Source organism: Microtus pennsylvanicus, chromosome 2 (genome assembly GCF_037038515.1).
Source record: "Microtus pennsylvanicus isolate mMicPen1 chromosome 2, mMicPen1.hap1, whole genome shotgun sequence".
NCBI lineage: Eukaryota > Metazoa > Chordata > Mammalia > Rodentia > Cricetidae > Microtus > Microtus pennsylvanicus.
The window spans coordinates 6555879-6579357 of record NC_134580.1 but is presented as its reverse complement, the minus strand read 5'-3'; the positions used below and the strand labels follow the sequence as shown (position 1 = coordinate 6579357).

At 45.7% G+C, this 23479-nt stretch overlaps 1 protein-coding gene across 6 annotated transcripts in view; it reads left to right on the top strand.

The window, feature by feature from the left end:
- Sgsm3 (small G protein signaling modulator 3) overlaps positions 1-23479 on the top strand; it is a 32181-nt gene that overhangs the window by 4473 nt on the left and 4229 nt on the right. For 3 of the 6 annotated variants that reach the window (XM_075959823.1, XM_075959827.1, XM_075959829.1), the window contains exons 2-7: positions 19264-19365; positions 20071-20156; positions 20517-20583; positions 22327-22532; positions 22617-22724; positions 23205-23348. In XM_075959823.1, coding sequence (XP_075815938.1) covers positions 19359-19365; positions 20071-20156; positions 20517-20583; positions 22327-22532; positions 22617-22724; positions 23205-23348 — 618 coding nt within the window. In that variant the 5' untranslated portion in view covers positions 19264-19358. The remainder of the gene's footprint in view (positions 1-19263; positions 19366-20070; positions 20157-20516; positions 20584-22326; positions 22533-22616; positions 22725-23204; positions 23349-23479) is intronic. The other 3 variants (XM_075959824.1, XM_075959826.1, XM_075959828.1) reach the window with 2 other exon arrangements.

Here is a 23479-nt window from a genome sequence, read left to right as displayed (position 1 = left end):
TCCTGCATTTTAAAGCACCTGTGCTATATAGTTTGCATTTGTGAGGTTTTGTTTGTTTGAGAAGGGGCTCCTGTAGCCCAGGTTGGCCTCAAAATAACTATTTAGCGAAGAGTATCCTTGAACTCCTGATCTTCCAGCCTTTGCCTCCCAGGTGCAGAAATCATTGTGACTGACTATTTTTATGTGTATTGTGTTGTTGCTTTAGATGAGGTCTTGTCATAGAGCCCAGGCTGGCCTTGAATTCAGGATCTTCCTGTTGGGACCATTTGGAGTCCTGGCCTCCAGCTGCTCTTCCCTGCTAGAGATCTTTACTTTCCTTCTGATTTGAGTTACTGAAAGCTGTGTCAAAGTTGTTTACCAGCTCTGCTTCACAAGCACGGGTTGCCTTGGCCTTGATCAGAGGATAAGGTTTTCACCTGTTGGCCCACCTGACTGTTGGGTATATAAGCCTCTGTGGTGCTATTGAATAAAGGGCTTCTTATCAGTGACTAGAGGTCCGTGTCTCTGTCTCCCTGTCTGTCTTTCCCTGTCTCTGTGTCTTTGTGTGTTTCAACCTCCAGCCCCTTGCCCGAAGCTCGCGGACTCTATGGTAGTGCATAGAGTGCAGAAAGGCGTTGTTTGCCGCATCTTCCTGCTTTTGCCTCTGGAGGACTAGGACCACAGATGTACGCCATCCCTGAGCCCAGCCTTATATTTGTGGATTTCTCTAACGATGTGTATTTTAGAAGATTAGCTTCCTTTGACTCACTAATTAGCTTTCATTGGATAGATTCTCAACAAGAGTAACATGAAAACTGAAATTGAAAGCACTAATTATCAAAAGTCTTCATTCTTAAAACAGGAGATGGCCCATGCTTGTATTCCCAGCTACCACAGAGGCTGAAGCAGGGGCATTGCTTGAACTCAGAAATTTCCAGGTGTGCCTGGGCAACATAGGGGAGATCCAGTCTCAGTAAAAATCTTAGAAAAGGCATGATTTGCAGTTAGGACTCAAAGAAGGATTTCTTCACCCCCGCCCCTTAACAAAATAAGATGGGCCTTCTAGCTAACATTCTAAAGACAGGAAAGAGCAGGTCATTTCCCATTTCTTATGTTTGCGTACCATTGGTAAATACTCTTAACTTGTGTGACTTGAGAATGAGGTGAAAGTCCAGCATCGCTTTCATCCCTTCTCTTTTTCTTTTTCTCCCTTCTCCTTTTGGAGACAGTCTTGTCTGTAGTCCTGACTGACCTCAGAGTTGCTCTACAGGACCCGTAAGATGGCTCTATGTAGGTGATGGGAATTGAACCCAGGTCCTCTGGAAAGAACAACCAGTGCTCGTTTTTTTACTTTTTTGAAAAATATTTTTTTTTAAATATTTATTTTGTATACAATATTCTGTCTACATGTATGCCTGCAGGCCAGAAGAGGGCACAAGACCTCATTACAGATGGTTGTGAGCCACCATATGTTGCTGGGAATTGAACTCAGGACCTTTGGAAGAGCAGGCAATGCTTTTAACCACTGAGCCATCTCTCCAGCCCGAAAAATATTTTTTAAAATTAAAAAAAATATTTTATGTATGAGTGTTTTGTGTGATTGTATGTTTATGTACCATGTGCATTAGAAGCCAGAGAAGGCATTGGATCCTGTGGAACTGGACTTACAGATGTGAGTCACCATGTGGGTGCTGGGGATCAAACGTAGGTTCTCTTCAGCAGTGTGCTAATCTCTTAACAATCTTTTCTAGCAGTTTGAGACTGTCTCACCTCCCCCTCCTTAAAAACAAAGTCCTCAGATGTCCTTCCCATGTAACCTTACCTATAAATCACAGTGTGTGATAGATGAACTATAAGATCTCATGGCATTTTTATAACACAACCTTGGGTGCTACATAGTGGTTAGTCTACAGTATTCCTTGGGTTGATAGTCTCTGAAGTTTGCTTCATGTCAAGATGAGGGGACATAAAAACTCCACCACATCGTCGCATGTTAAGAGGATATATGGGAGAGGTTATAATGTATCAGTACATCTTTAGAAAACAGGGTTTCCACTGGGTGGTGGTGCACACCTTTAATTAAATCAGCACTCGGGAAGCTGAGTCAGGCCTTGTCTCCAGAGCTAGTTCCAGGATAGCCAAGGCTACACAGAAGAACCCTGTCTCAAAAACAAAACAAAGCAAAAACCAAGAAGAAAGGTGGCATGTGCCTTTAATCCCAGCACTTGTAGGCAGAGGCGGGCGGATCTTGGAGTTCCAGGCCACAAAGCCAGGGTCTTGGGCATGGTGCTAGAGGTGGTAAGTATGTTTTCACTTACTCTGCAGGTACTTTTCTGCCCTGATTTCGCCTTTTTGATGCACGTCTTTTATCCCAGCACTCTGGAGACAGAGGCAGGTGGATCTCTGAGGTCGAGGCCAGACTGGTCTACATAGTGAGTTCTAGGACAGTCAGAGTTGCATAGTGAGACCCAGTCTTAAAACAAATAACAAGAGGAAAATGGAGGTTTTGAGAGATTGTTTTGTGCATGTTTAAATAAAGCAAATACAGATTTATTTTTATCACATCTTCAGAATACTAAAGAAGGTATATACATGTAGATGCTTCATGCAGTAGGTGACTAAGTGCTCATAGCACAGGCAGCTGGGTTAGGCTCTGGGAAGCCCCGAGTTTAAGTCCTAACAGAGCTTGAGTCTGCTGGGAAAGGTAAGGTACAGAGCTAGCTAAATGACTGGTGTGTGTGGCATTATGTGAGTGTAAGGAGATGTTGGGAGAAAGCAGTAGGAAAAGCATCACAGAAGTGCTATTTCAGAGCTGAGTACTGAAAAATAGGAAAAAAGTAGAAATGCAAGGCAGTCTTCTAAGCAGAAGAAACAATAAAGCACAGAGGCATGTCGAGTCAGCCTTACCGTGTCTGAAGCATGATATACATGTTCAGAGCTGATTCAGGCGGGGCTGGAGATAGCTCATTGATTAAGAGACTCACATTATGGCTCACAACTGTGTGTAACTCCAGACTGTAACCACTGGGGATGTGACTCTCTTCAGAACTCTGTGGGCACCAGGCCCACACATTCTATACAGTACAGCTGTATATACAGGCAAAGCCCTCATACATGAGGGACAGAGTTGGGATCCCCGGCAGTCTGGAGGTATACAGCTGTGGTGGTTTGAACAAAAATGGCCCCCATAGGCCCATAGGGAGTGGTACGATTAGGAGGTGTAGTCTTGTGGGAGTGTCACTAGGGGGTGGGCTTTGAGGTCTTGGAAGCTCAGACCTGGCCAATGTGTCATTCACTGTCACTTCCTGCTATCTGCGGGTCCTGATGTAGAACTCTCAACTCTCTCTCCAGCACCATGTCTGCCTGCGTGCCGCCATGCTTCCCACCATGGCAATAATGGACTAAACTTCTGAACTGTAAGACAGCTGCAATTGAATGTTTTCCTTCATAAGAGTTGTCATGGTCATAGTGTCTCTTAGTTAAAACTTTAACTAAGACAAGATCTGTAACCTCACCATTTGAGAAGCAAAGACAGGCAGATCCCAGGGCCTTGCTGGCCAGCCAGTTTAGCTAAAAGCTAAGCTTCAGTGATAGGCCCTGCCTAAAAAAGTAAGACTGAGGGACTAGAGAGATGGCTCAGCAATTAAAAAGCATTTTTGTTCTTCCAGAGGACCTGAGTTTGGTTCTCAGCACTTGCCTGTTAAGTTCAGCTCCAGGGGGTCTGACACCCTTTTCTGGTCTCTAGGATACCCATAGACACATGGTATACACGTACATAGACACAAGTATACATATATACATATAAATAAATGTTAAACATAAGGCAGAGAAGGGATTGAGCATCCTAAACTGGACCTCTGGCTGAAGTGGGTTGGAAGCATGTGTATGTAATCAGCTGTGCTACTTGGGATGTTAGTCTGTTTCTAGGGCCTCCTCTAGTCTCCCATACTGGAGGATGGAACTTGATGTCTTGTTTGCTGGGAAAGTGGTCTACCATTGAGCGCTTTCTCAAGCTCCTTTTTTTTTTAAAAAAAAAAAACTTTTTATTTATTGTTAAGTAGTCCAAACTGGCCTTAAACTTGCTCTGTAGCCCAGGCGGGCCTTGAAAGTGTTATCTTCCCCTTCCTGATTCCTGAAGGAACTGGGATTGCAGGATTGTGGCTGCCAGCCAGACTAATCTATTGTGTTTGAGTAGAGGACAGTCTGGGGAGGGCACAAAAACTTGTGAGGAGATATTCACAGAGGACCAGAAAAGAGGCAGTGAGAGCATGAACTAAGGCAATGGAAGCAAAAGGTATTCTAGAGACAAAATTAGTAGACTTTCCAGATAATTCAGGAGTAAAAGAAACATAAGACTTTAAAATTACCTTAAACCTTGAAACCTAAATATCTGAGAAGAAAATAGGATAATAAAAAAGAATCATCTGGAGATGGAATAAAAATAGATGTGTTGTGAGATCTCCAATGGAAAGATGGGAATAGCAGTGTGGCCCATGGCTTGAGTGATGGCTAAGTCTCCTTCCCTCCCCCCACCTCCTCTCTCTCTCAGCAGAGTCTCACTATATAGCCCTGACCAATCCCCCTGCCTCTGCCTTCTAAATGCTGGGATTAAAGGTGTTTGTTATTGATGGGCATGGTGGATTCCAAACACTCAGTAGGCAGGGACAAGTGGATCTTCATGAGTCTGAGGTCTGCCTCGTCTATATAGTGAGTTCCAGGACAGCCAAGACATACAGAGACCCTGTCTCAAGAAACAAAAGAAAAGAACAACAACAAAACAAAAAAGGTCTGTGTTACCATGCTCAACTTAAAAACAATTATTTGCTTGTTTTGTTTGTATGTGCACATGCACATGTGTAGCGGTTAGAGGACAACTTGCAGGATCTGTTTTCTCCTTCCACCAAACAGTTCCTGAGAATTAAACTCAAGGTCCTTATGGTTGCCAGCAAGTGCCCTTACCCCTGAGCCATCTCTCTGACCCTGAATCCTACTTTGTAATTTTTAGTTATTTTGTATGTATGAGTGCTTTGTCTGAATGTATGTCTCTGTACTACATGTGTGCTTGGTGCGGAGGACAGAAAAAGGTATTGTATCCTTGGAACTGCAGTTACGGACAGTTTTGAACTGTGTAAGAGCAACCAGTGCTTTTAACTGCTAAGTCATCTTTCCAGTCCCTTTAGATCCCACTTTGGAAGGAGAATGGATCCCACACAGTGGATTTTTAACAAGAACATGATTGATGGGAAATGAGGCAGTGGAAGAGCTGATAACAAAACAGCTAAGTAGAGAGGAAAAACTGATGTGATGAATATCTCAGAGTTATGGGGAAAAAATTTAAAAACCTGGATTAGGTTCGTGAGCCCAGCGCTACAGGGTGAGGAGTTAGGCCACAGGAGGAAGAGTCCATCTATGGGATGATTAGGAAAGCAATGAGACCCCAGAGTCTAGTTGTTAAGACGAGCAAGCTAAGTCACGAAGTTTAAAGCAGTGAGTTCATTGACAAGTGCTTTAACAGTGTGCCAGTAAAGCAGATAAAAATGCCAAGGGACTCAGTCACATTGGTTTGGTAGTTCTAATTTAAGGATTCAGGAGATCTGAGTACTGACTTAAAGGTAGTGGAGGGGAGTAGCCAGAAGGTGCTCAGAAGTAAGATACCACAAAGGAGCTGGACTGAAAGGCTCCTATGGGTGGAAGAGTTAACATGTAAAGGGAGAATCCATCATCCTCAAGTGGGAGGTAAAAAGAGAGGAGAAAATAAGTGAAAAGAAGACTGCACAGCAGGCTTAAAGATGCATTTGTTTTTATGTGTATGCGTGCCTGTGTAGAGTTTGTGTGTATGCATGCCTGTGTAGAGTTTGTGTGTGTGTGCGTGCCTGTGTAGAGTGTGTATGTGTGCCTGTGTAGCGTTTATGTGTGTATGCGTGCCTGTGTAGCGTTTGTGTGTGTATGTGTGCCTGTGTAGCGTTTACGTGTGTATGTGTGCCTGTGTAGTTTGTGTGTATGCGTGCCTGTGTAGCGTTTGTGTGTGTATGCGTGCCTGTGTAGCGTTTGTGTGTATGCGTGCCTGTGTAGCGTTTGTGTGTATGCGTGCCTGTGTAGCGTTTGTGTGTATGTGTGCCTGTGTAGCGTTTGTGTGTATGCGTGCCTGTGTAGAGTTTGTGTGTGTGTGTGCCTGTGTAGAGTTTGTGTGTATGTGTGCCTGTGTAGCGTTTGTGTGTATGCGTGCCTGTGTAGCGTTTGTGTGTATGCGTGCCTGTGTAGAGTTTGTGTGTATGCGTGCCTGTGTAGCGTTTGTGTGTATGTGTGCCTGTGTAGAGTTTGTGTGTGTGTGTGCCTGTGTAGAGTTTGTGTGTGTATGCGTGCCTGTGTAGCGTTTGTGTGTATGTATGCCTGTGTAGCGTTTGTGTGTGTATGTGTGCCTGTGTAGAGTTTGTGTGTGTGTGTGCCTGTGTAGAGTTTGTGTGTGTATGCGTGCCTGTGTAGCGTTTGTGTGTATGTGTGCCTGTGTAGCGTTTGTGTGTGTATGCGTGCCTGTGTAGCGTTTGTGTGTATGTGTGCCTGTGTAGCGTTTGTGTGTGTATGTGTGCCTGTGTAGAGTTTGTGTGTGTGTGTGCCTGTGTAGAGTTTGTGTGTGTATGTGTGCCTGTGTAGCGTTTATGTGTGTATGCGTGCCTGTGTAGCGTTTGTGTGTATGCGTGCCTGTGTAGAGTTTGTGTGTATGCGTGCCTGTGTAGCGTTTGTGTGTATGCGTGCCTGTGTAGCGTTTGTGTGTATGTGTGCCTGTGTAGCGTTTGTGTGTGTATGCGTGCCTGTGTAGAGTATGTGTGTATGCGTGCCTGTGTAGAGTTTGTGTGTATGTGTGCCTGTGTAGCGTTTATGTGTGTATGTGTGCCTGTGTAGAGTTTGTGTGTGTATGTGTGCCTGTGTAGAGTTTGTGTGTGTGTGCCTGTGTAGAGTTTGTGTGTGTATGTGTGCCTGTGTAGCGTTTGTGTGTGTATGCATGCCTGTGTAGAGTTTGTGTGTGTATGCGTGCCTGTGTAGAGTTTGTGTGTGTATGTGTGCCTGTGTAGAGTTTTTTTTTTTTTTTTTTGGTTTTTCGAGACAGGGTTTATCTGTCTGTGTAGAGTTTGTATGTGTGCCTGTGTAGCGTTTATGTGTATATGTGTGCCTGTGTAGAGTTTGTGTGTGTATGTGTGCCTGTGTAGCGTTTATGTGTATACTGTATATGCAGGAGCCCCTGGAGGTCAGAAGAGGGTGTTGGATCCCTCAGAAGTGGAGTTATGATTGGTTGTGAGTGACCATGTGGGTGCTGAGAATCAAACCTGAGTCCTCTGCAAGAGCACCAAGTGCTCCTAACCACTGTCCTAGGGTTATTATTGCTGTGATGAACACCATGACCAAAGCAACTTGGGGAGGAAAGGGTTTATTTCTCTTACACTTCTACATCATAATCCATCATGGAAGGAAGCCAGGGCAGGAACTTAGCAGGGCAGGAACCCGAAGGCAGTAACTGAAGCCAAGACCATGGAGGGGTGCCGCTTACTGGCTTGCTCAGCCTGCTTTCTTATAGAACCCAGGACCACCAGCCCAGGGGTGGCACCACTCGTAATGGCCTGGGCTCTCCCTGGTCAATTACTAGTTAAGAAGATGTGCTTACAGGCTTGTCTTGATTTTTTTTTTCTGGGGGCATTTTCTCAATTGAGGTTCCCTCCTCTCAGATGACTATAGCTTCTGTCAAGTTGACGTAAAATCAGCCAGCACAACCACTGAGCCATGTCTCCAGCACCCCCCCCCCTTTTTGTTGCTTTGCTTTTGCAGTGCTGTAGATGGAACCCAGGGCCTCTGCTTGCCCAGCCTGCCACCATCATGGGGGCTACACTGTCAGCCCAACTGTAATTGTGACCTCAACTCTTCTTAGGCTGTGACCGTCCCCTGGGGTCACCAGAATTGTGGGGAGTTTGAATTAACTGAAGGAAATATGATATAAAGTTAGTCACATACACATACATACATACATACATACATACATACATACATACATACAAGGCTGGCCTAGAATGCAGCCAAAAATGACTTTGAATTTCTGATCCTTCTGCCCCCACGTCTAGAGTACTGGTTACCATTTACACCACCACACAGTTTCCATGTGATGTCGGGGATCAAACTAAGGGATTCTTGCATTCTAAGCAAACATTCTACCTATGAGCTGTATTACCAGGCTCCCTATGCTACTGTACATTTAAGAAAAGATTTTTCAGTGGATTTTTTCATTAGTCGGCTCTCAAGTAACTTTATTTTCCTCAATACCTCCCGGCTGTTTTTTGGGGCTCCCGGAATGTTGAACTTCAGTTAGCTAACACATTTCATTTTCACCCCCTTGGTGGTGGAATAGATGGGCTATGCAGATGACTTGCTTTGGCTTTCCTCGTAGCCAGTGGGATACTGCCAAGCTGTATATATGAGAGGCTGAGAGGCGTGATCGTGGAGGGACTGGAAGGCCTCAGAGAGAAGGGCTGCATTTCCCTTGGCTGCTGAACAAGAAGGGGCAGCCTGTTCCTTGGCATCTGCTCCAGGCGAGGCTCCTCCTTGCCTGGTTTGTGTTTGCCCAGTGTGTGTTCTATGTTACACTGCCACACCTCTCTGGCCTAAAAGAACATTCTATCCCTCATCACAGAGGAAATATTGACTTAAGGAAGGGACAGTGGCCCCAGTAGCAAACCTGCAGGAGCCAGAGCTGGAGCAGAAGTGAATAAAGAAGTGCTTGGCTCTGCTGCTCACACTGGTATAGAGGAGGTCGTCGAGGGACTTAAGTGGTGGAATAAGCTGGGCGGTGGTGGTGCATGCTTTTAATCCCTGCACTCAGGAGGCAGAGTGAGTTCAAGGCCAGCCTGTCTACAAGACAGGCTCCAAAGCGACAAAGAAACCCTGTCTCAAGAAACCAAAAGAAAAAAAATAAAGGTAGTGGAATGCTAAACATGTTCTCAACAAGGGTCATTGGGGTTAGGGGGAGGACCAGTTCTAGAAGGTTAGCACCGGTGACCACGATATCCAGGCTTCATTAAACACCATGCTCTGAGAGGGGAAGCAAACAGGTTCGAATATTTAGGGAAATATGCAGATGCTCCAGTGTGTGTTGAGAGCCTGCGAGAGGTAGGTCGCAGGGCCATTATTCAAGTTAACAAATTTAGGCCTTTCTTGTTAAGAGCACTGGTTGCTCTTCCAGAGGTCTGGAGTTCAATTCCCAGCAACCACATGGTGGCTCACAACCATCTGTAATGAGATCTGGTGCCCTCCTCTGGCGTGCGGGCATACATGGAGGCAGAATGTTGTATACATAATAAATAAATATTTAAAAAAAAAGACCATGTGGTTGTAAAATAGTGGACAGAGGAGGTGACAAGACTGGAGGTGGAGGTCCTGCCAGAGAGATTTGCAGTAATGTTGATGGCAGGAAATATTGGCTCCTTATTAGCATCAGTTATAAGAACAGTCAGTTTCAGGAGGCATTAGGAAAGGGGTGGAATGACAGAGAGGTCCTGTTGTATGTGGTGTTTTACAGGTTCTGGGAATCCACACTCAGGTCCTCACTCCTACATGACCAGTGCTTTACTGACTAAGGCTACTTCTCTAGCCTCACCTTTTGATATTTTAAAACATTTACTATTTTAATTTTATCAAAAATATTTTATGTGTATGAGTGTTTTGCCTGCATGTATATCTATGTGCCATGTGCATGCTTGGTGTCCTCAGAGGCCCAAGAGGGCATTGGATTCCATGGAACTGAAGATTAAAAATGGTTTCGAGCTGTCATGTGGGTCCTAGTTTTATTTTTTGAAACAAGATTAATGTAGCCTAAGCTGGTCTCAAACTTACTATATAACCCCAAATGGCTTCAAACTCTTGCTCCTCTTCCTTATCCTCCCCAGTGTTGGGATTATGGACCTGTGCCTGTTGTCTGAGGTTTTCTGTCCTACCAGGTCCCACAGCCATTTAGTCTCAAACACATAGAGGTCTACATTAATCGTAAACTCATTGGCCTAGTATCTTAGGCTCTTCTTCTTAACTAATTATTACGTCTTAAAATTAGCCTATTATTCTTGTCTGTGTTAGCCATGTGGCTTGGTACCATTTTCAGCGAGGCAGTCACATTGTGCAGCTGGGTGACAACTGCAGACTGAAACTTCCCTTTTCCCAGAATTCTCCTGTTCTTGTTGCCCTGCCTCTACTTCCTGCCTGTTCATCCCCGCCTATACTTCCCTGCCTGGCTACTGGCCAATCAGCATTTTATTAAAATACAGTTGACAAGGACCATTGTCCCACAGTATGTGCCTGTTACATTAGCTGTATCGTAGGTGAGACTGGAGAGATTGCTCGGGCAGTTTAGAGTTTTCTGTACAAGCATAAGGACCTGAGTTCAGGTCCCCAGCATCCGCATAAAAGCCAGGCAAACTGCACACCTATAATCCCAGTGCTCGGTGATAGGAGGCCCTCTGGGGTTTGCTGCCCAACTAGTCTTACTGAATTGGTGAGCTCTAGGTTTACTGAATCTGTCTCAGAAAGAGAAGGGAGATGAGTGGAACAGTTACTCAGTGGTTAAGAGCACTGACTGCTCTCCCAGAGGACCTGGGTTCAATTCCCAGTACTCACATAGTGATGTTTGACCATTTAACTCCTGTACCGTGGGATCTGATACCCTCTGCTGGTCTCAAAGGCATTATACACACGTGAGACATAGATGTACATACAGGCAAAAATACCCTTGTACTTAAACAAATCTTAAAAAAAACAGTGAATAGCAATTGAGAGAAATACTTGGCATTGACATAGACACATAGACACAGGTGCATACACATACACCTGACATACACATGCAGACACTGCACACACGTGCACAAAAGAAAAAAGATGCAAGAGTATTAAGTAAAATCCTACCTACTGCCCAGTTTACCGTGGCATCCTTTTATATGAAATGTATGCCCTGGTTTTTGCCTGTCTTTGCATTTGGGTTTTGGGTTTTTGTTTGTTCATTTTTGAGACTGGGTTGTAATGGGAGGGCCTGCTTGTTGGGGTTTCTGTCCTGCCTGGTTCCCGCATTCGTTAAGTCCCAAGGAAAATCACACAGAGTGTCTATATTAATGATAAACTGATTGGCCCACTAGTTCAGGCTTCTTATTAACTTTTATAACTTATATTAACCCATTAGTCTTATCTGTATTAGCCACATGGCTCGGTACCTTTTTCAGCTGGGCAGGTCACATCTTCCCTCTTCTGTGTCTGGACAGGACTGCAGAAAGAGCTTCCTTCTCCCAGAATACTCCTGTTCTCATTGCCCCATCTCTACTTCCTGTCTGGTTGTCCCGCCTATACTTCCTGCCTGGCAATCAGCATTTATTTACAACATAATTGACAGAATACAGAATTGTCCTGCACCACTGGGTCTCTCTGCATAACCATGATTGTCTTAGAACTCACTATGTAGACTAGGCTAGCCCCAACAGACTGAGTTGTTGTTTTCTGCCTCTGCCTCTCTAGTGCTGTAATTAAAAGTGTGCACCACTATTCCTGGCTGGCCTCTACAGGTTTTAATCCAGCTCTGCTCATTAGAGTTCTTGGCATGGAGAAAGCCTGCAGTGAATAGTAGCTATTAAGTATGTCTGGACAGGTTGGTTAGGAACATAGAGGAACTGGCTAGTTTTTATGTCACTTTGACACAAGATAGACTCATCTGAAAAGAGAACTTCAGTTGAGAAAATGGCTCAGTAGGATAGCTTATGGGGCTTGTTCTTAATTAGTGATTTGGGAGGGCTCTTCCTATTGTGTGTGGGGTCTCTCTGGGCTGGTTGGTCCTGGGTTCTACAAGAAAGCAGACTGAGCAGGTCATAAAGACAAAGCCAGGAAGCACCACTCCTCCATGGCCTGTGCATCAACTCCTGCCTCCAGGTTCCTGTCCTGACTTCCCTCAGTAATGAACTATTTCCTGGAAGTGTAAGGGAAATGAACCCGTTCTTCCTCGAGTTGTTTTTGTCCTAACAGCAATAGAAACCCCAACTCAGACAGACACCACACAGAGACTGAGGCAGAGGGAGTGTTAAAGAGGCTAATGCTTGAGCATTGAGGAAGGACTAGTCAGATGAAGTGTATTGCAAGCAGGGAGAGCAATAGGAACCAAGATATAGGTCCCGAAGAGAGTATGTTGTACGTCAGGAGCTACCAGGTTATTATCCTCTGTCAACACCTGCCCTAGCTCGGACTCTGGACGAGTTCCTGCATATACAACAAACAGACATGTACACAAACCGTATGAAGTCGGGGACGCTAGGAACATCTGTTAGTGATTGATTCTTTTAGGAGAGGGAGGTGGATAAACATGGGATTTGGAAAGGGAGGGTTTCTTAGAGGTCCCATCTGAACTAGAATTTGAAAGACTGGCCAAGGGGGAATTCAGACTGCTGGGTCTCAAGGGTTTTGTTTCCCAGACCCAGCAGCCTCAGCACCAGAGATGTGATGTCAGCACAGTCAGCAGTTTGAGGTCTGCTGATCAACGTATCCTTTAAGGGGCCTGAAGGGATGGCTCAGTGGGTAGAGACATGTGGATCTCTGAGTTTGAAGCCAGTCTGGTGTGTATTAGCGAATTCCAGGCCAGCCAGAGCTAGCTATGTAGTGATACCTTGTTGTTGTTGTTTTTTGAATAGTTTTCCTAATTTTTCCCTTTTCATATGTATCTGTGTGTAGTGTGTACCATATGTGTATGCATGTGCAGGTGTGTGTGTGGAAGCTCAAAGCTGACATCAGGTGTCCTTAATCATCATTATTTTCACCTTGTATATTGAGACAGGTTTCATGATAAACATGGGGTTGGCCATTTGTCTAGCTAGTCAGCTTCTCTGGGATTTCTTGTCTTCACCCTCTGAGTCCCAACCCCCATGTGCTAGGATTGCAGGTAAGCAGCCACACCAACTCAGCTCTTATGTAGGGTCTAGGGATCTGAACTCCTGTCTTCATGCTTATCTAGCAAGTGCTCTACCTGCTGAGCCATCTCTTCACCCAGCGCAGGCTTTTCTCTTACTTGTTATGTGTGTGAGAGTGGTACTCTGTGGAGGTCAGGACACCTTTCAGGAACTGCTTCCTTCCGTCTGTCATGGATTCCAGTGACTGAACTCAGGGTATCAGGCTTGAACAACTTTACCCACTGAACCGTCTCTCACTGGCCCCACGTCATACTTTTCTTAAAAGGCACACCCTTTTATTTTTTAAAATTATTTTCCCTTTTATTTTGTGTGTATGTATGGATGTCTGTGTACCTCGTACATGTAGTGCCTGTGGAGGCCAGAGAGGGTATTTGATCTCCTGGGACTGGAGTTCCAGATAGTTGTGAGCTGCCTTGTGTATGCTGGGAATTGAACTTGGTTCCTCTTGAAGAACAGACAGTGGTCTTAGCTGCTGGGCCATCTCTTCAGCCCCCAGCCTCAGAATTTTTATTTTGTGTTGTTCAGAGTGCTATAAAAAAGCCACAGGATCTAGGCATGGTGGCACACACCTTTTCCCCAGTATTTAGGAGGCAGAGGCAGGTGGATCTCGTGTGTTCAAGATCAGCCTAGTCTACATAGTAATCTGCTCCAGGCCAGCCGGTGCCACATGTGAAGACCCTGTTTCAAAAAACAAATAAAAATTCAAAAGAGTTCAGAATTTCCTTTGCCATACATAATAAATCTAGTGGCTGTTTATAATCTGGAGACTTTTACTTGTTTGGTTTTACGACAGGGTCTTCCCACGTCTGGCTGGCGAGCTTATTTGTCTAGTTGCTGCAGCTTCAGTCTCTCGTTTGTGTTTACATTTTACTGTGTTGCCAGTGGATAGGATGGTCCTGTGGGCACTGCACAGAACTCAGGAGACATGGAAGTGTTGTGAAAAATAGGTTTGGAAATGGCGTCTGTTCCCCTAGGAGTGTGTTTCGCAGATGGCTGTACTTAGCTCACATCCTCGGTAAGCATCTCTTTTTCTGTAGGCTGCTTTTTATGTCTTTTGCTTCTGAAAAAGTATTTCACGTCAGCATGCTTGGAATCTACAGCCCCATGTGAAAGCTTGGGTACCTGGGGCACCTTGTCCAGCCTTTACAGAAAAAAACTGGGGCTTGCAGCTCTAGTTTCAAGGCACTGCTGTCATTTTCAGGGGATTATTTAGGCTGTTGAGGGGCAGGCTTTACAATAACTTGAAAAGTGACAACTGTACCATTTAGCAGTTTAAGAAGCTCCTGCTTTCCTGGGTTGCTGAGATGTCAAATTCAAGCTGTGCTGTGTTGGTAAAGTGTTACCTACAAATGAGAGGGAAAGGAGTCCTTTTCACAGTTTCAGACAAGCTGTTTGCACTCCCTCCCCTCCACTTTTTCTCCTCTTGGTTTTGCATAAACATTAAATCCCCAAAGAACGAAATTTGAGGTGGCAAGTAGTACCTTGTCAGAGGGAGAAAAGCTTAGAGACCTGCACCTCTCATATTCCAGTGCAATTACTAAGTTGTAATTATTTCTAATTATAATATGTATACTATAACATTACCCATAATTAGCTAATTAGTTAATTAATTTGGAGATAGAGTCTTACTATGTAGTCCTGGCTGATGTGGGATGCTCTTCTGTATGCTGTGAATGTTTTATTACCACTGGTTAATAAGGAAGCTGATTTGGCCAATAGCCAGGCAGAATAGAGACAGGCGGGAAATCCAAACAGAGATACTGGGGAAAAGATGGCAGAGTCTGGGAAATACTGGCCGCTGCTGGAGAAGCAAGATGTGAGGTAACAGGCCATGAACCTCATGGTAAAATATAGGCTAATAAAAATGGGTTAATTTAAGTTTTGTAAGAACTAGTTAATAATAAGCTTGAACTAATAGGCCAAACAGTTTATAATTAATATTAAGCCTCAGAGTGGTTATTTGGAAACTGGCAGGTGGGAGAAAAACCTTCAGTTACACCTGACTGACCTGGAACTCACTGTATAGACCAGGCTGGCCTCAAAGCTGTTTCTGCTTCCTGAGTGCTGGGATTAAAGACTTGTACCCACACACTGAACATTAAATTTTAGTTATTATTTTGGGCTACAGAGATGCCTCAGTAGTTAAAGAGCACTTGTTGCTCTTGTAGAGGATCCAGATTCAACTCCCAGCACCCTATGTGATGGCTCACAACTATCTGAAACTAGAGAATCTGATCCCTTCTCATCTCCTTGGGCACCAGAGACACATCATGGTATACATACATATATGCAGGCAAACACTGATACACATAAAAAGGTTGATCTTAAACTTTTTTAAAATTTAAGTCATTACTTTATTGTTTTATGTGTATAGGTGTATGGTAAATATACATCTATGTACCATAACATGAAGTTCCCTCAGAGGCCAGAAGAGGGCATAGGATTCCCTGGAACTGGAGTTACAGACAGCTGTAAGCCACCATGTGAGTGCTGGGAATTGAACCTGGATCCCCTGGAAGGGCAGCAAGTACTCTTATAGAGTTTTTGAGTGTTTCTGATGCTTAAAAAGTTTCAGGCCAGTTCACAACCCCCAGAGAACCTAGGTAACAAACAGGACCCTAAGAGAGACATACATGGATCTACATAGGAAGGAGAAAACAACAAGATTTCCAAGTAAATTGGGAGTGTGGGGGTCACGGCAGAGGGTAGAATGGGAGGGGAGTGGAGAAAAATGGTATAACTCAATAAAAACAAACAAAGCAAACAGTTTCAGGTCGGGTGGTGACTGCCCGTGCCTTTAATCCCAGCAGAGGCAGGTGAATCTCTAGGAGTTCAAGGCCAGCCTGGTCTACAAGGGCTAGTTCCAGGACAGGCTCCAAAGCTACAGAGAGAACCTGTCTCAAAAAAAAAAAAAAGTTTCAGGCCAGATCGTGATGCATCCCTTTATTAGATATGGTGATGCATCCCCTTATTCCCAGTGTAGATAGAGACAGGCAAATCTCTGTAAAGTTGAGGCCAGCCTCGTCTACATAGTACGTTCCAGGACAGCCAGGGATATGTAGAGAGACACTCTCTCAAATAAGTAAAGTTTCAGATTTTCCAATTAGAGATACTTCCCTAATAAAATGTATTTAGCTTTTCAAATTCTGAAAAAGTCTGAAACTTCTAACAGTTGAATCTCCAGTACTTCCAAAGAAAATAACATAAAAAAAAATCAGGACCAAGCTAGGCATAGCGGCATATGCCTGTAGTTCCAGCATTTGAAGCTGAGGTGGAAGGATCATTTGAGTCCAAAAGTTCAAGACCAGCCTGGACAACATAGGCCAGATTATAAAACATACAACAATAATAAAAATCCAAGATCGATAGACTCTACATTTCTACTGTCTGATGGCTTTCGTGGCCAATCACTTTTTGTTTAATTTGAGCCAGGATCCCATTATATAGATGGCTTGATCTTAACTTGCAATCTTCCTGCCTTTGTTCCCTCGCTCTGTAGGCCAGGCTAACCTCAAACTCAAAGATCCTCCTGCCTCTGCTTCCAAGTGCTGGGATTAAAGGTGTGCACACACGTAATCATCTCTTAAGATTAAAAACCCCTTGCCGGGCGATGGTGGCGCACGCCTTTAATCCCAGCACTCGGGAGGCAGAGGTAGGCGGATCTCTGTGAGTTCGAGACCAGCCTGGTCTACAGAACTAGTTGCAGGACAGGCTCCAAAGCCACAGAGAAACCCTGTCTCGAAAAACCAAAAAAAAAAAAAAAAAAAAAAAGATTAAAAACCCTTTTATTGTCAGTGACATTTTATGAAAACTTTTATTACAATTTATTTTTATTTAAACTTTCTTTTTTAGATTACTTTATGAATATGAGTATTTTTGTACGCATGTATATAAGCCTGGTACCCAGGGAAGTCAGACAAAGTCATTGGCTGTCCTGGAACTGGAGTTATAGATGGCTGTGAGCCACTGTGTAGATGTTGGGAGCATCTGTAGTGGCCATATCAGTATGGCCTTTCCTTCCATTAGCCTTTCTCAGACCTTCCTAGCTCTGAGCTATTCTTACCAGGTTATCTGTTATCTGTAGCTTTCAGTGTTACCTCATCTCTTTACAGAGAAAAAATGGTCTTCAGGATCTTAGGTATTTCTGTCTGTGTTGGTTCAGCCTGTGTGTTCTCTGGCAGATGTCTGCAGAAAGCCCCATGTGACGGCAGTCCTGCTGCCATGTCAGGAGACCACAGGAAATGAGCATTACCTTTGTGCCTGCATACAGTGGCACAACATTTGCCCAACAGGAAATTGTGGGATTGGTGAGCTAGGGAGGATACACACCATCAGGAATGGCTCCGTTAAGCATGCACATTTAATTGTTACAGTTTCTTCAGGGCGTCTCAGAGGTGGTTGCATCAGTTATGGGTTTTCTAAAGTTTCTGCTTCTTAGCACCCCTTGGCGACAGAGGGGCAGCTACAGGAACCGGGTAGCCAAGACGTGACTAACTCCTTGGGCCACTTTATCAGCTCTCAGATGAGTGCTTTCAGGGAATTTTCCATAGCAACTAGAAGCTGAAAAACCTGCCCGCCCAGCTTAGCAGTATCACTTCTGGGAGGTTTAAGGACAGCCTGAAGTATATGTATCCATATATACAACATGCACGGAAATAGCACAGATGCACACATGCATACAGAATTCAGAGCTGAAGCTCACAGCCTGTTAAAATGTATCCACACTCCGGCCATTTCTCCACGCTTTCACCCAGGCAGAGCCCACATCACCTCCTACCCTGGGCATCTGGAGAGCTTATCCAGTCCCATCAGATTTTGCTTCATGGCTGTTCAGAACTTCCTGATCACTCCAGTCTCTGAGAATAAAGATCAAAGGCCTGTATGCAGGGTGAGGTGCCCTTGGCCCCTGCTGTTGTTCCCCTCAGTGCACCCCAGGCTCTGAACTTAGTGGCTGCTCTCAGTACCTGGATCTCTCTCAGTGAAGTCCAGGCCTTGATTCCTTGCTTCCCTTGGATCCTTGCTTCCCTTGGATATGATACAGATAGTTCCTCTCTTCTGATGCAGTCCCGTCCAGTTTTGTCTCATGGCTGATTTTCAACTATCCTGCAGCAGCCTGACCTTGTTCACTGTTGGGCGGCCTTGCTCAGTGCCCAGTCATTGTTTGCTGAGAGACCAATGAGTAGGAGGCTGCCGAGAAGGGACCCGCTGATGGAGAACTGTCTTCCAGCCCCTCTGCCTCCATAGCAGATGTCAGTTCCTCCACTTTAAACCTGTTTTGCTCTGCCATGTTTTCTCCTCTTCCTCTTCTTATTTTTCAGACAGGGTCTTACTATGTAGCTGTGGCCTCACTATATAGACCAGACTATCTTCAAACTCACAGAGGTCTGCTTGCTTCTGCCCCCTGAGTACTGGGATTTGCCACCATGCCCAATCCTCTCCTCTTCTTCAAGGAACAACCAGATCACCTCCTTTGTGCTGAGTCTTAGGATCTCATCTGGGGATTTGTTACATCGAACCATTTGACATTGGTTTTGTAGGTTATCACACACGAATATCAGCAATTTCATATGGCTTAATAGTTTTTAGTGTACCACAGTCTGGACCCAAGGCTCAGATACCAACAGCCATTTTTCCCCTGACAATCATTTTCTAGACATTACTAGGATCCCTAGGGCCCCAATGGGAAGTCCGATGGTGTGCTTGAGGGCCTTACTTAATCTCAATGATTTTATAATGCATAAGTAGTGGTATTCATTTTATTAGTGAGAAAATGGAGGTTCAAAGTGAAATATACTTGCCTAGGACCTGAACAAGTGGAGATTAACAGAACTGTTGTCTGAATCCAGATCCTCAGAAGACATCCCATCTTCCCCTTACCCAGATCTCTCTCTCTGTTGTTTTTTTTTTTTTTTTTTTTTTTTTTTTTTTTTTTTTTGAGACAGGGTTTCTCTGTATAACAGCTCTGGCTGTTCTGGAACTAGCTCTGTAGACCAAACTGGCCTCAAACTCACAGATCTGCTTGCCTCTGCCTCCCGAGTGCTGGGATTAAAGGCGTGCGCCACCATCTCACTGTGGTACAATCGATGAGCTCTGAATTATACTATTCATGCAGTCTGGTCTACAAAGCAAGTTTCAGGACAGCCAGGGTTACAAAGAGAAACTCTGTCTCAAACAAAACAAAACAATAAAGCAAAACAAAAAGAAAGAGAAAAATGGTAGTAGACATCTCCTAGTTGAACGTTGGCATGAACAGAAAACTCTCCTTCTGGGATGGAGAAGTGGTGTGGAACAACCTCCTTTTTTGCTTTCTTGACAGAGCAGATGAAGCCCGAGGAGCCTCGTGGCAGTCAGATGCCCGTGATGCCCATCTAAGCCTGATCTGGGAAGACCTGCTACTGTCTCCTGCACACGATGTCAGGTGGGACAAGGCCTGCACTCATGGGAGCGCTGCTGGAGCCGACTTCCAGCTTCATAACTAGTCTTCCACTGAGGCGGAGAAAGATGAGCAGTTGAAGGCCTGCCACAGCACATAGCAGGTTTAAGGGCAGCCTGAGCTATGAGGCCTTTTCTCAAAAACAACCCAAACAACTGAAAAATAATATAGATGGGAGAGGTGGACGGGGGAAGAGAAGGCTTTGGGCTCTTGGGTCAGTGACTGAGACTGCTCTGCTCCATGCTCCTCTGGCCTGCGATTTTGTCTGAGTTTAGTAGGGCAGTGGTAGCACACACCTTTAATCTCAGCACCCAGAAGGCAGAGGCAGATGGATCTCTGTGAGTTCGAGGCCAGCCTGTTCTACAAAGCGAGTTCCAGGTCTGGGCTGTTACACAGAGAAACCCTGTCTCAAAACCAAGGGTGAAAAAAGTGAGTTTATATGTTGGACATACTGCTGCTTTTCCACAGAGCTCATCTTTAGGTTTCTCCACCACTCATCAGCCCATTCCATATAGCCAGTCATTTCTATGTGATTTCTATTAGTGATTGATTGAGACAGGATCTAATGCCTGGAATGAGAACTCACTATGTAGATTAACTAGGCTGGCCTCAAACTCAGATTCATTGCCTCTGTGTGCCACCATGCTTGATGTTTCTGCTTTTCTTAACTGTTCTCTCTGGTCTTTGTAGGAAACCACATGCCTTCTGCCAGTGGCCCTTTCTCTGCCCTGACTCCAAGCATATGGCCCCAGGAGATCCTGGCAAAGTACTCACAGGTATAGCAGTTAACATAGCCAGGCCCCAGCCTGCCAAGCTCTCTCCCATGCTCTTCATGAAGAGATTTACTTTCGCAAGTATTCTGGGGATAGATGACCCACTCCACATTCACACAGGGTCACAGGCTCACTACTAGAGGTGACATTTTAGTTTCTTGGGCCTGTAGGACCCAGTCATTAGGTAGGAGAAAGATTATTATGGAGACACAGGAGAATTCAATAATGTGGTGACCCTTTGTACCAGATGGCGAGAGAAGGCATCATAGAAGGGTACCCATTATCAGGGTGGGTTTTAGCAGTCAGCCATACGGGTGGCATCTTTTGGAACCGCTTCACACTGCTTCCTAATCCTGGTTCTAGAAGGAAGAGTCTGCAGAGCAACCAGAGTTCTGCTATGATGAGTTTGGTTTCCGTGTGGACAAGGAAGGTGAGATGCTGCCCCTTCTGTGTGATCTTGCTGATGTCCTCGGGAGTAATCTAGCCCTGTGTTTTCCATTCTACTGTGTGTGACCTCTGAGGTTTGGGGCTATCATTTAAGGAGTTAAGGACAGAGTATATCTAAGGGTGATGTAAGTTTATGGGAACTTTTTTTTTTTAGATAAATCTTACTAATTTTTACATAATATAGCAGTTATATATGTTGTAGAAAAATTGGACCATGCAGAAAGGGAAGAAGATTAAAGCAAAATGAAGCCTGGGCATGGTGATACACATCTTTAATCCCAGTACTCAGGAGGCAGAGGCAGGCAGATCTCTCTGAGTTTGAGGCCAGCCTGGTCTACAAAGCGAGTTATGGGACAGCCAGTGCTGCAGAGAAACCCTGTGTGTTGTGGCAGGGTTTGGTCTTTCAAGACAGGGTTTCTCTATGTAGCCCTGGCTGTCCTGGAATTCACTTTGTAGACCAGACTGGTCTTGAATTCAGAGATTGCCCGCCTCTGCCTCCTGAGTGCTGGGATTAAAGGCGTGTGCTACCACCACCTAGCAGGAGAGGTAGGATTTATTTATTTATTTAATTTATTTATTTAATTTATTTATTTTGGTTTTCGAGACAGGGTTTTTCTGTAGCTTTGGAGCCTGACCAGGCTGGCCTGAACTCACAGAGATCTGCCTGCCTCTGTCTCCCGAGTGCTGGGATTAAAGGTTTGCGCCACCACTGCCCAGCCCACTCCTCCCTTTTAATGTACCACTTGTGGTTGAGGTTTTTTAGAACTAATGTAAGAGCTTGATTTAGGGTGACTGCCAAGGAGATTCTGCAGGCAGACTCACCACACAGACTGTTTGCTGGCCACAGACTTCGTCCTCTTGTGTGCAAGGGGTTCATGAAGCTCTGGTAGCTGTGCTTTCTTCCCGTTGATGTTCCCAAAGATGGTCTTGGCCACATGGAGTTCCCATTCTGGTGAGGAGACAGGCCATAGTCAAACCGAAATAGAGTATGCTGGGGGCAAGAAGACCTATGAAGAGCATGTCATGGCTCGCAAAGAGGGAGGTGAAATATTTACATACAAGGCAGTTAAGTAGGGCTTTCAGAAGGGAAGACTTTGAATGGAGACTAGAAGGGGAGGGGTGGAGGGGGAGGGGGAGTGTAACTGCGGATGGGCAGGTGCACAGGTCCCAAGGGGTGAATGGGTTTGGTGGAGAAGAATGGAGCGGAGGAGGCAGCAGGTGATGGAGCCCCAAAGCCTTTAGTCTTGAGCCTGAGCAGTGACATGATCCTAGAAGGTCTATGTGACTGCTCTGGAGGCCAGTGAGATGGCTCAGTGGGTGGAGGTGATTGCCCACCAAGCCTGGTGAGCTGGTTTTGATCCTTGGGGCCCATGTGGTAGAAGGTGAGAACTGACTCCCAGAAGTTGTCCCAGACCTCTGCCCCTGCCCTGTCACACACCTGTGCTCACACATATACACGCACAAAGCCCATTGTGTTTGCAGTGGATTGAATTTGGTGTTTAGGGTACAAGGAGCCTCCCAAGCCTCTGGAGGATGGAGACCTGGCTTCTGGGTCTGGGGCTGCTTTGAGGAAAAGGTCTGCTTGGGCCCCCTTACCACTAAGGAGGCTGTGTGGCGAGAGCTCTTGGGAGGCTGTGGGCAGCAGTAAACCCCATCCAGACAGACCAGACTAATGTGGGGAGTAAGGAACACGTTTCCCTTCCCCTCTCTTCTCTCTTGGTGGAAGGTTCAGAGCCTGGATGCGGCCAGATGGCAGGTGCACCCCTGGTGGAGGATCCCCCACACAGGCTACGGTGGCAGGCCCACCTGGAGTTTACCCACAACCATGATGTGGGGGATCTCACGTGGGACAAGATCGCAGTCTCCCTCCCCCGCTCTGAGAAACTCCGCTCCCTAGTGCTGGCTGGCATCCCACATGGCATGAGGCCACAGGTGAGATGGCCACAAAGACAAGGACCCCACAGTTCAGAGTGCTCTGGCCTGTCACAAAAGAAACTATGTGGCTTCTCCCTCCAGTTATGGATGCGACTGTCTGGGGCACTACAGAAGAAGAAGAACTCTGAGTTGTCCTACCGTGAGATTGTAAAGAACAGCTCCAATGATGAGACCATTGCTGCCAAACAGGTAACACGGAACAGCCAGCTAAGCTGGTCAGGAGGAGCTGCTTGGCAGAGCCCATGTGCCCTGGCAGGAGGGAGGCGTCACCTCTGGGACTGCCCCTTGTTGGTCTCCTTGGCAGGGTGGGCAGCCCTTTTACTCATGAATGGGGCCTGGAGTAAACTTGCTCCTTTCCAGGCCCTTCAGTGCTGCAGGGAAAGTTATGGAAGGTGTGAGGAAGGACGTGGAGGAGATGGCTCCATGTTAGGAAGAGCGGGAAATTTTAAATACAGATCTGGGTCAGGCAGAGGTTCCCAGATGGCTGGTGTGGGCTCAGGATGGGATCTAGTCCTGGAGAAGGGAGGGTTAGCCTTTGCCTGGACCTAAAGGAATCCCCATTGATGGGACAGAAGCCCACCCACCTATAGCTTCTCTCCCTTACTGGGTGGGTAGCAGTCTACAGTTGCATCAAACAAGGTCTTGTGGTGTGGTGTGGGGATCTGACAGATTGAAAAGGACCTGCTCCGCACCATGCCCAGCAACGCCTGCTTTGCCAATGTGAACAGCATCGGGGTGCCCCGCCTGCGCAGAGTCCTCCGAGCACTGGCCTGGCTTTATCCTGAGATTGGCTACTGCCAGGGCACAGGCATGGTAAGCAGCCCGGGAGGCAACTAGGGTCTTTTTCAGGCCTCTTGTAGGCCATGTTCTCCCTTGAGGTGCTGTATGGATGGGAGGTGGGGATTGATCTGGGAGTCCCCAAGGAGGGCCGTGGGAACATGTCT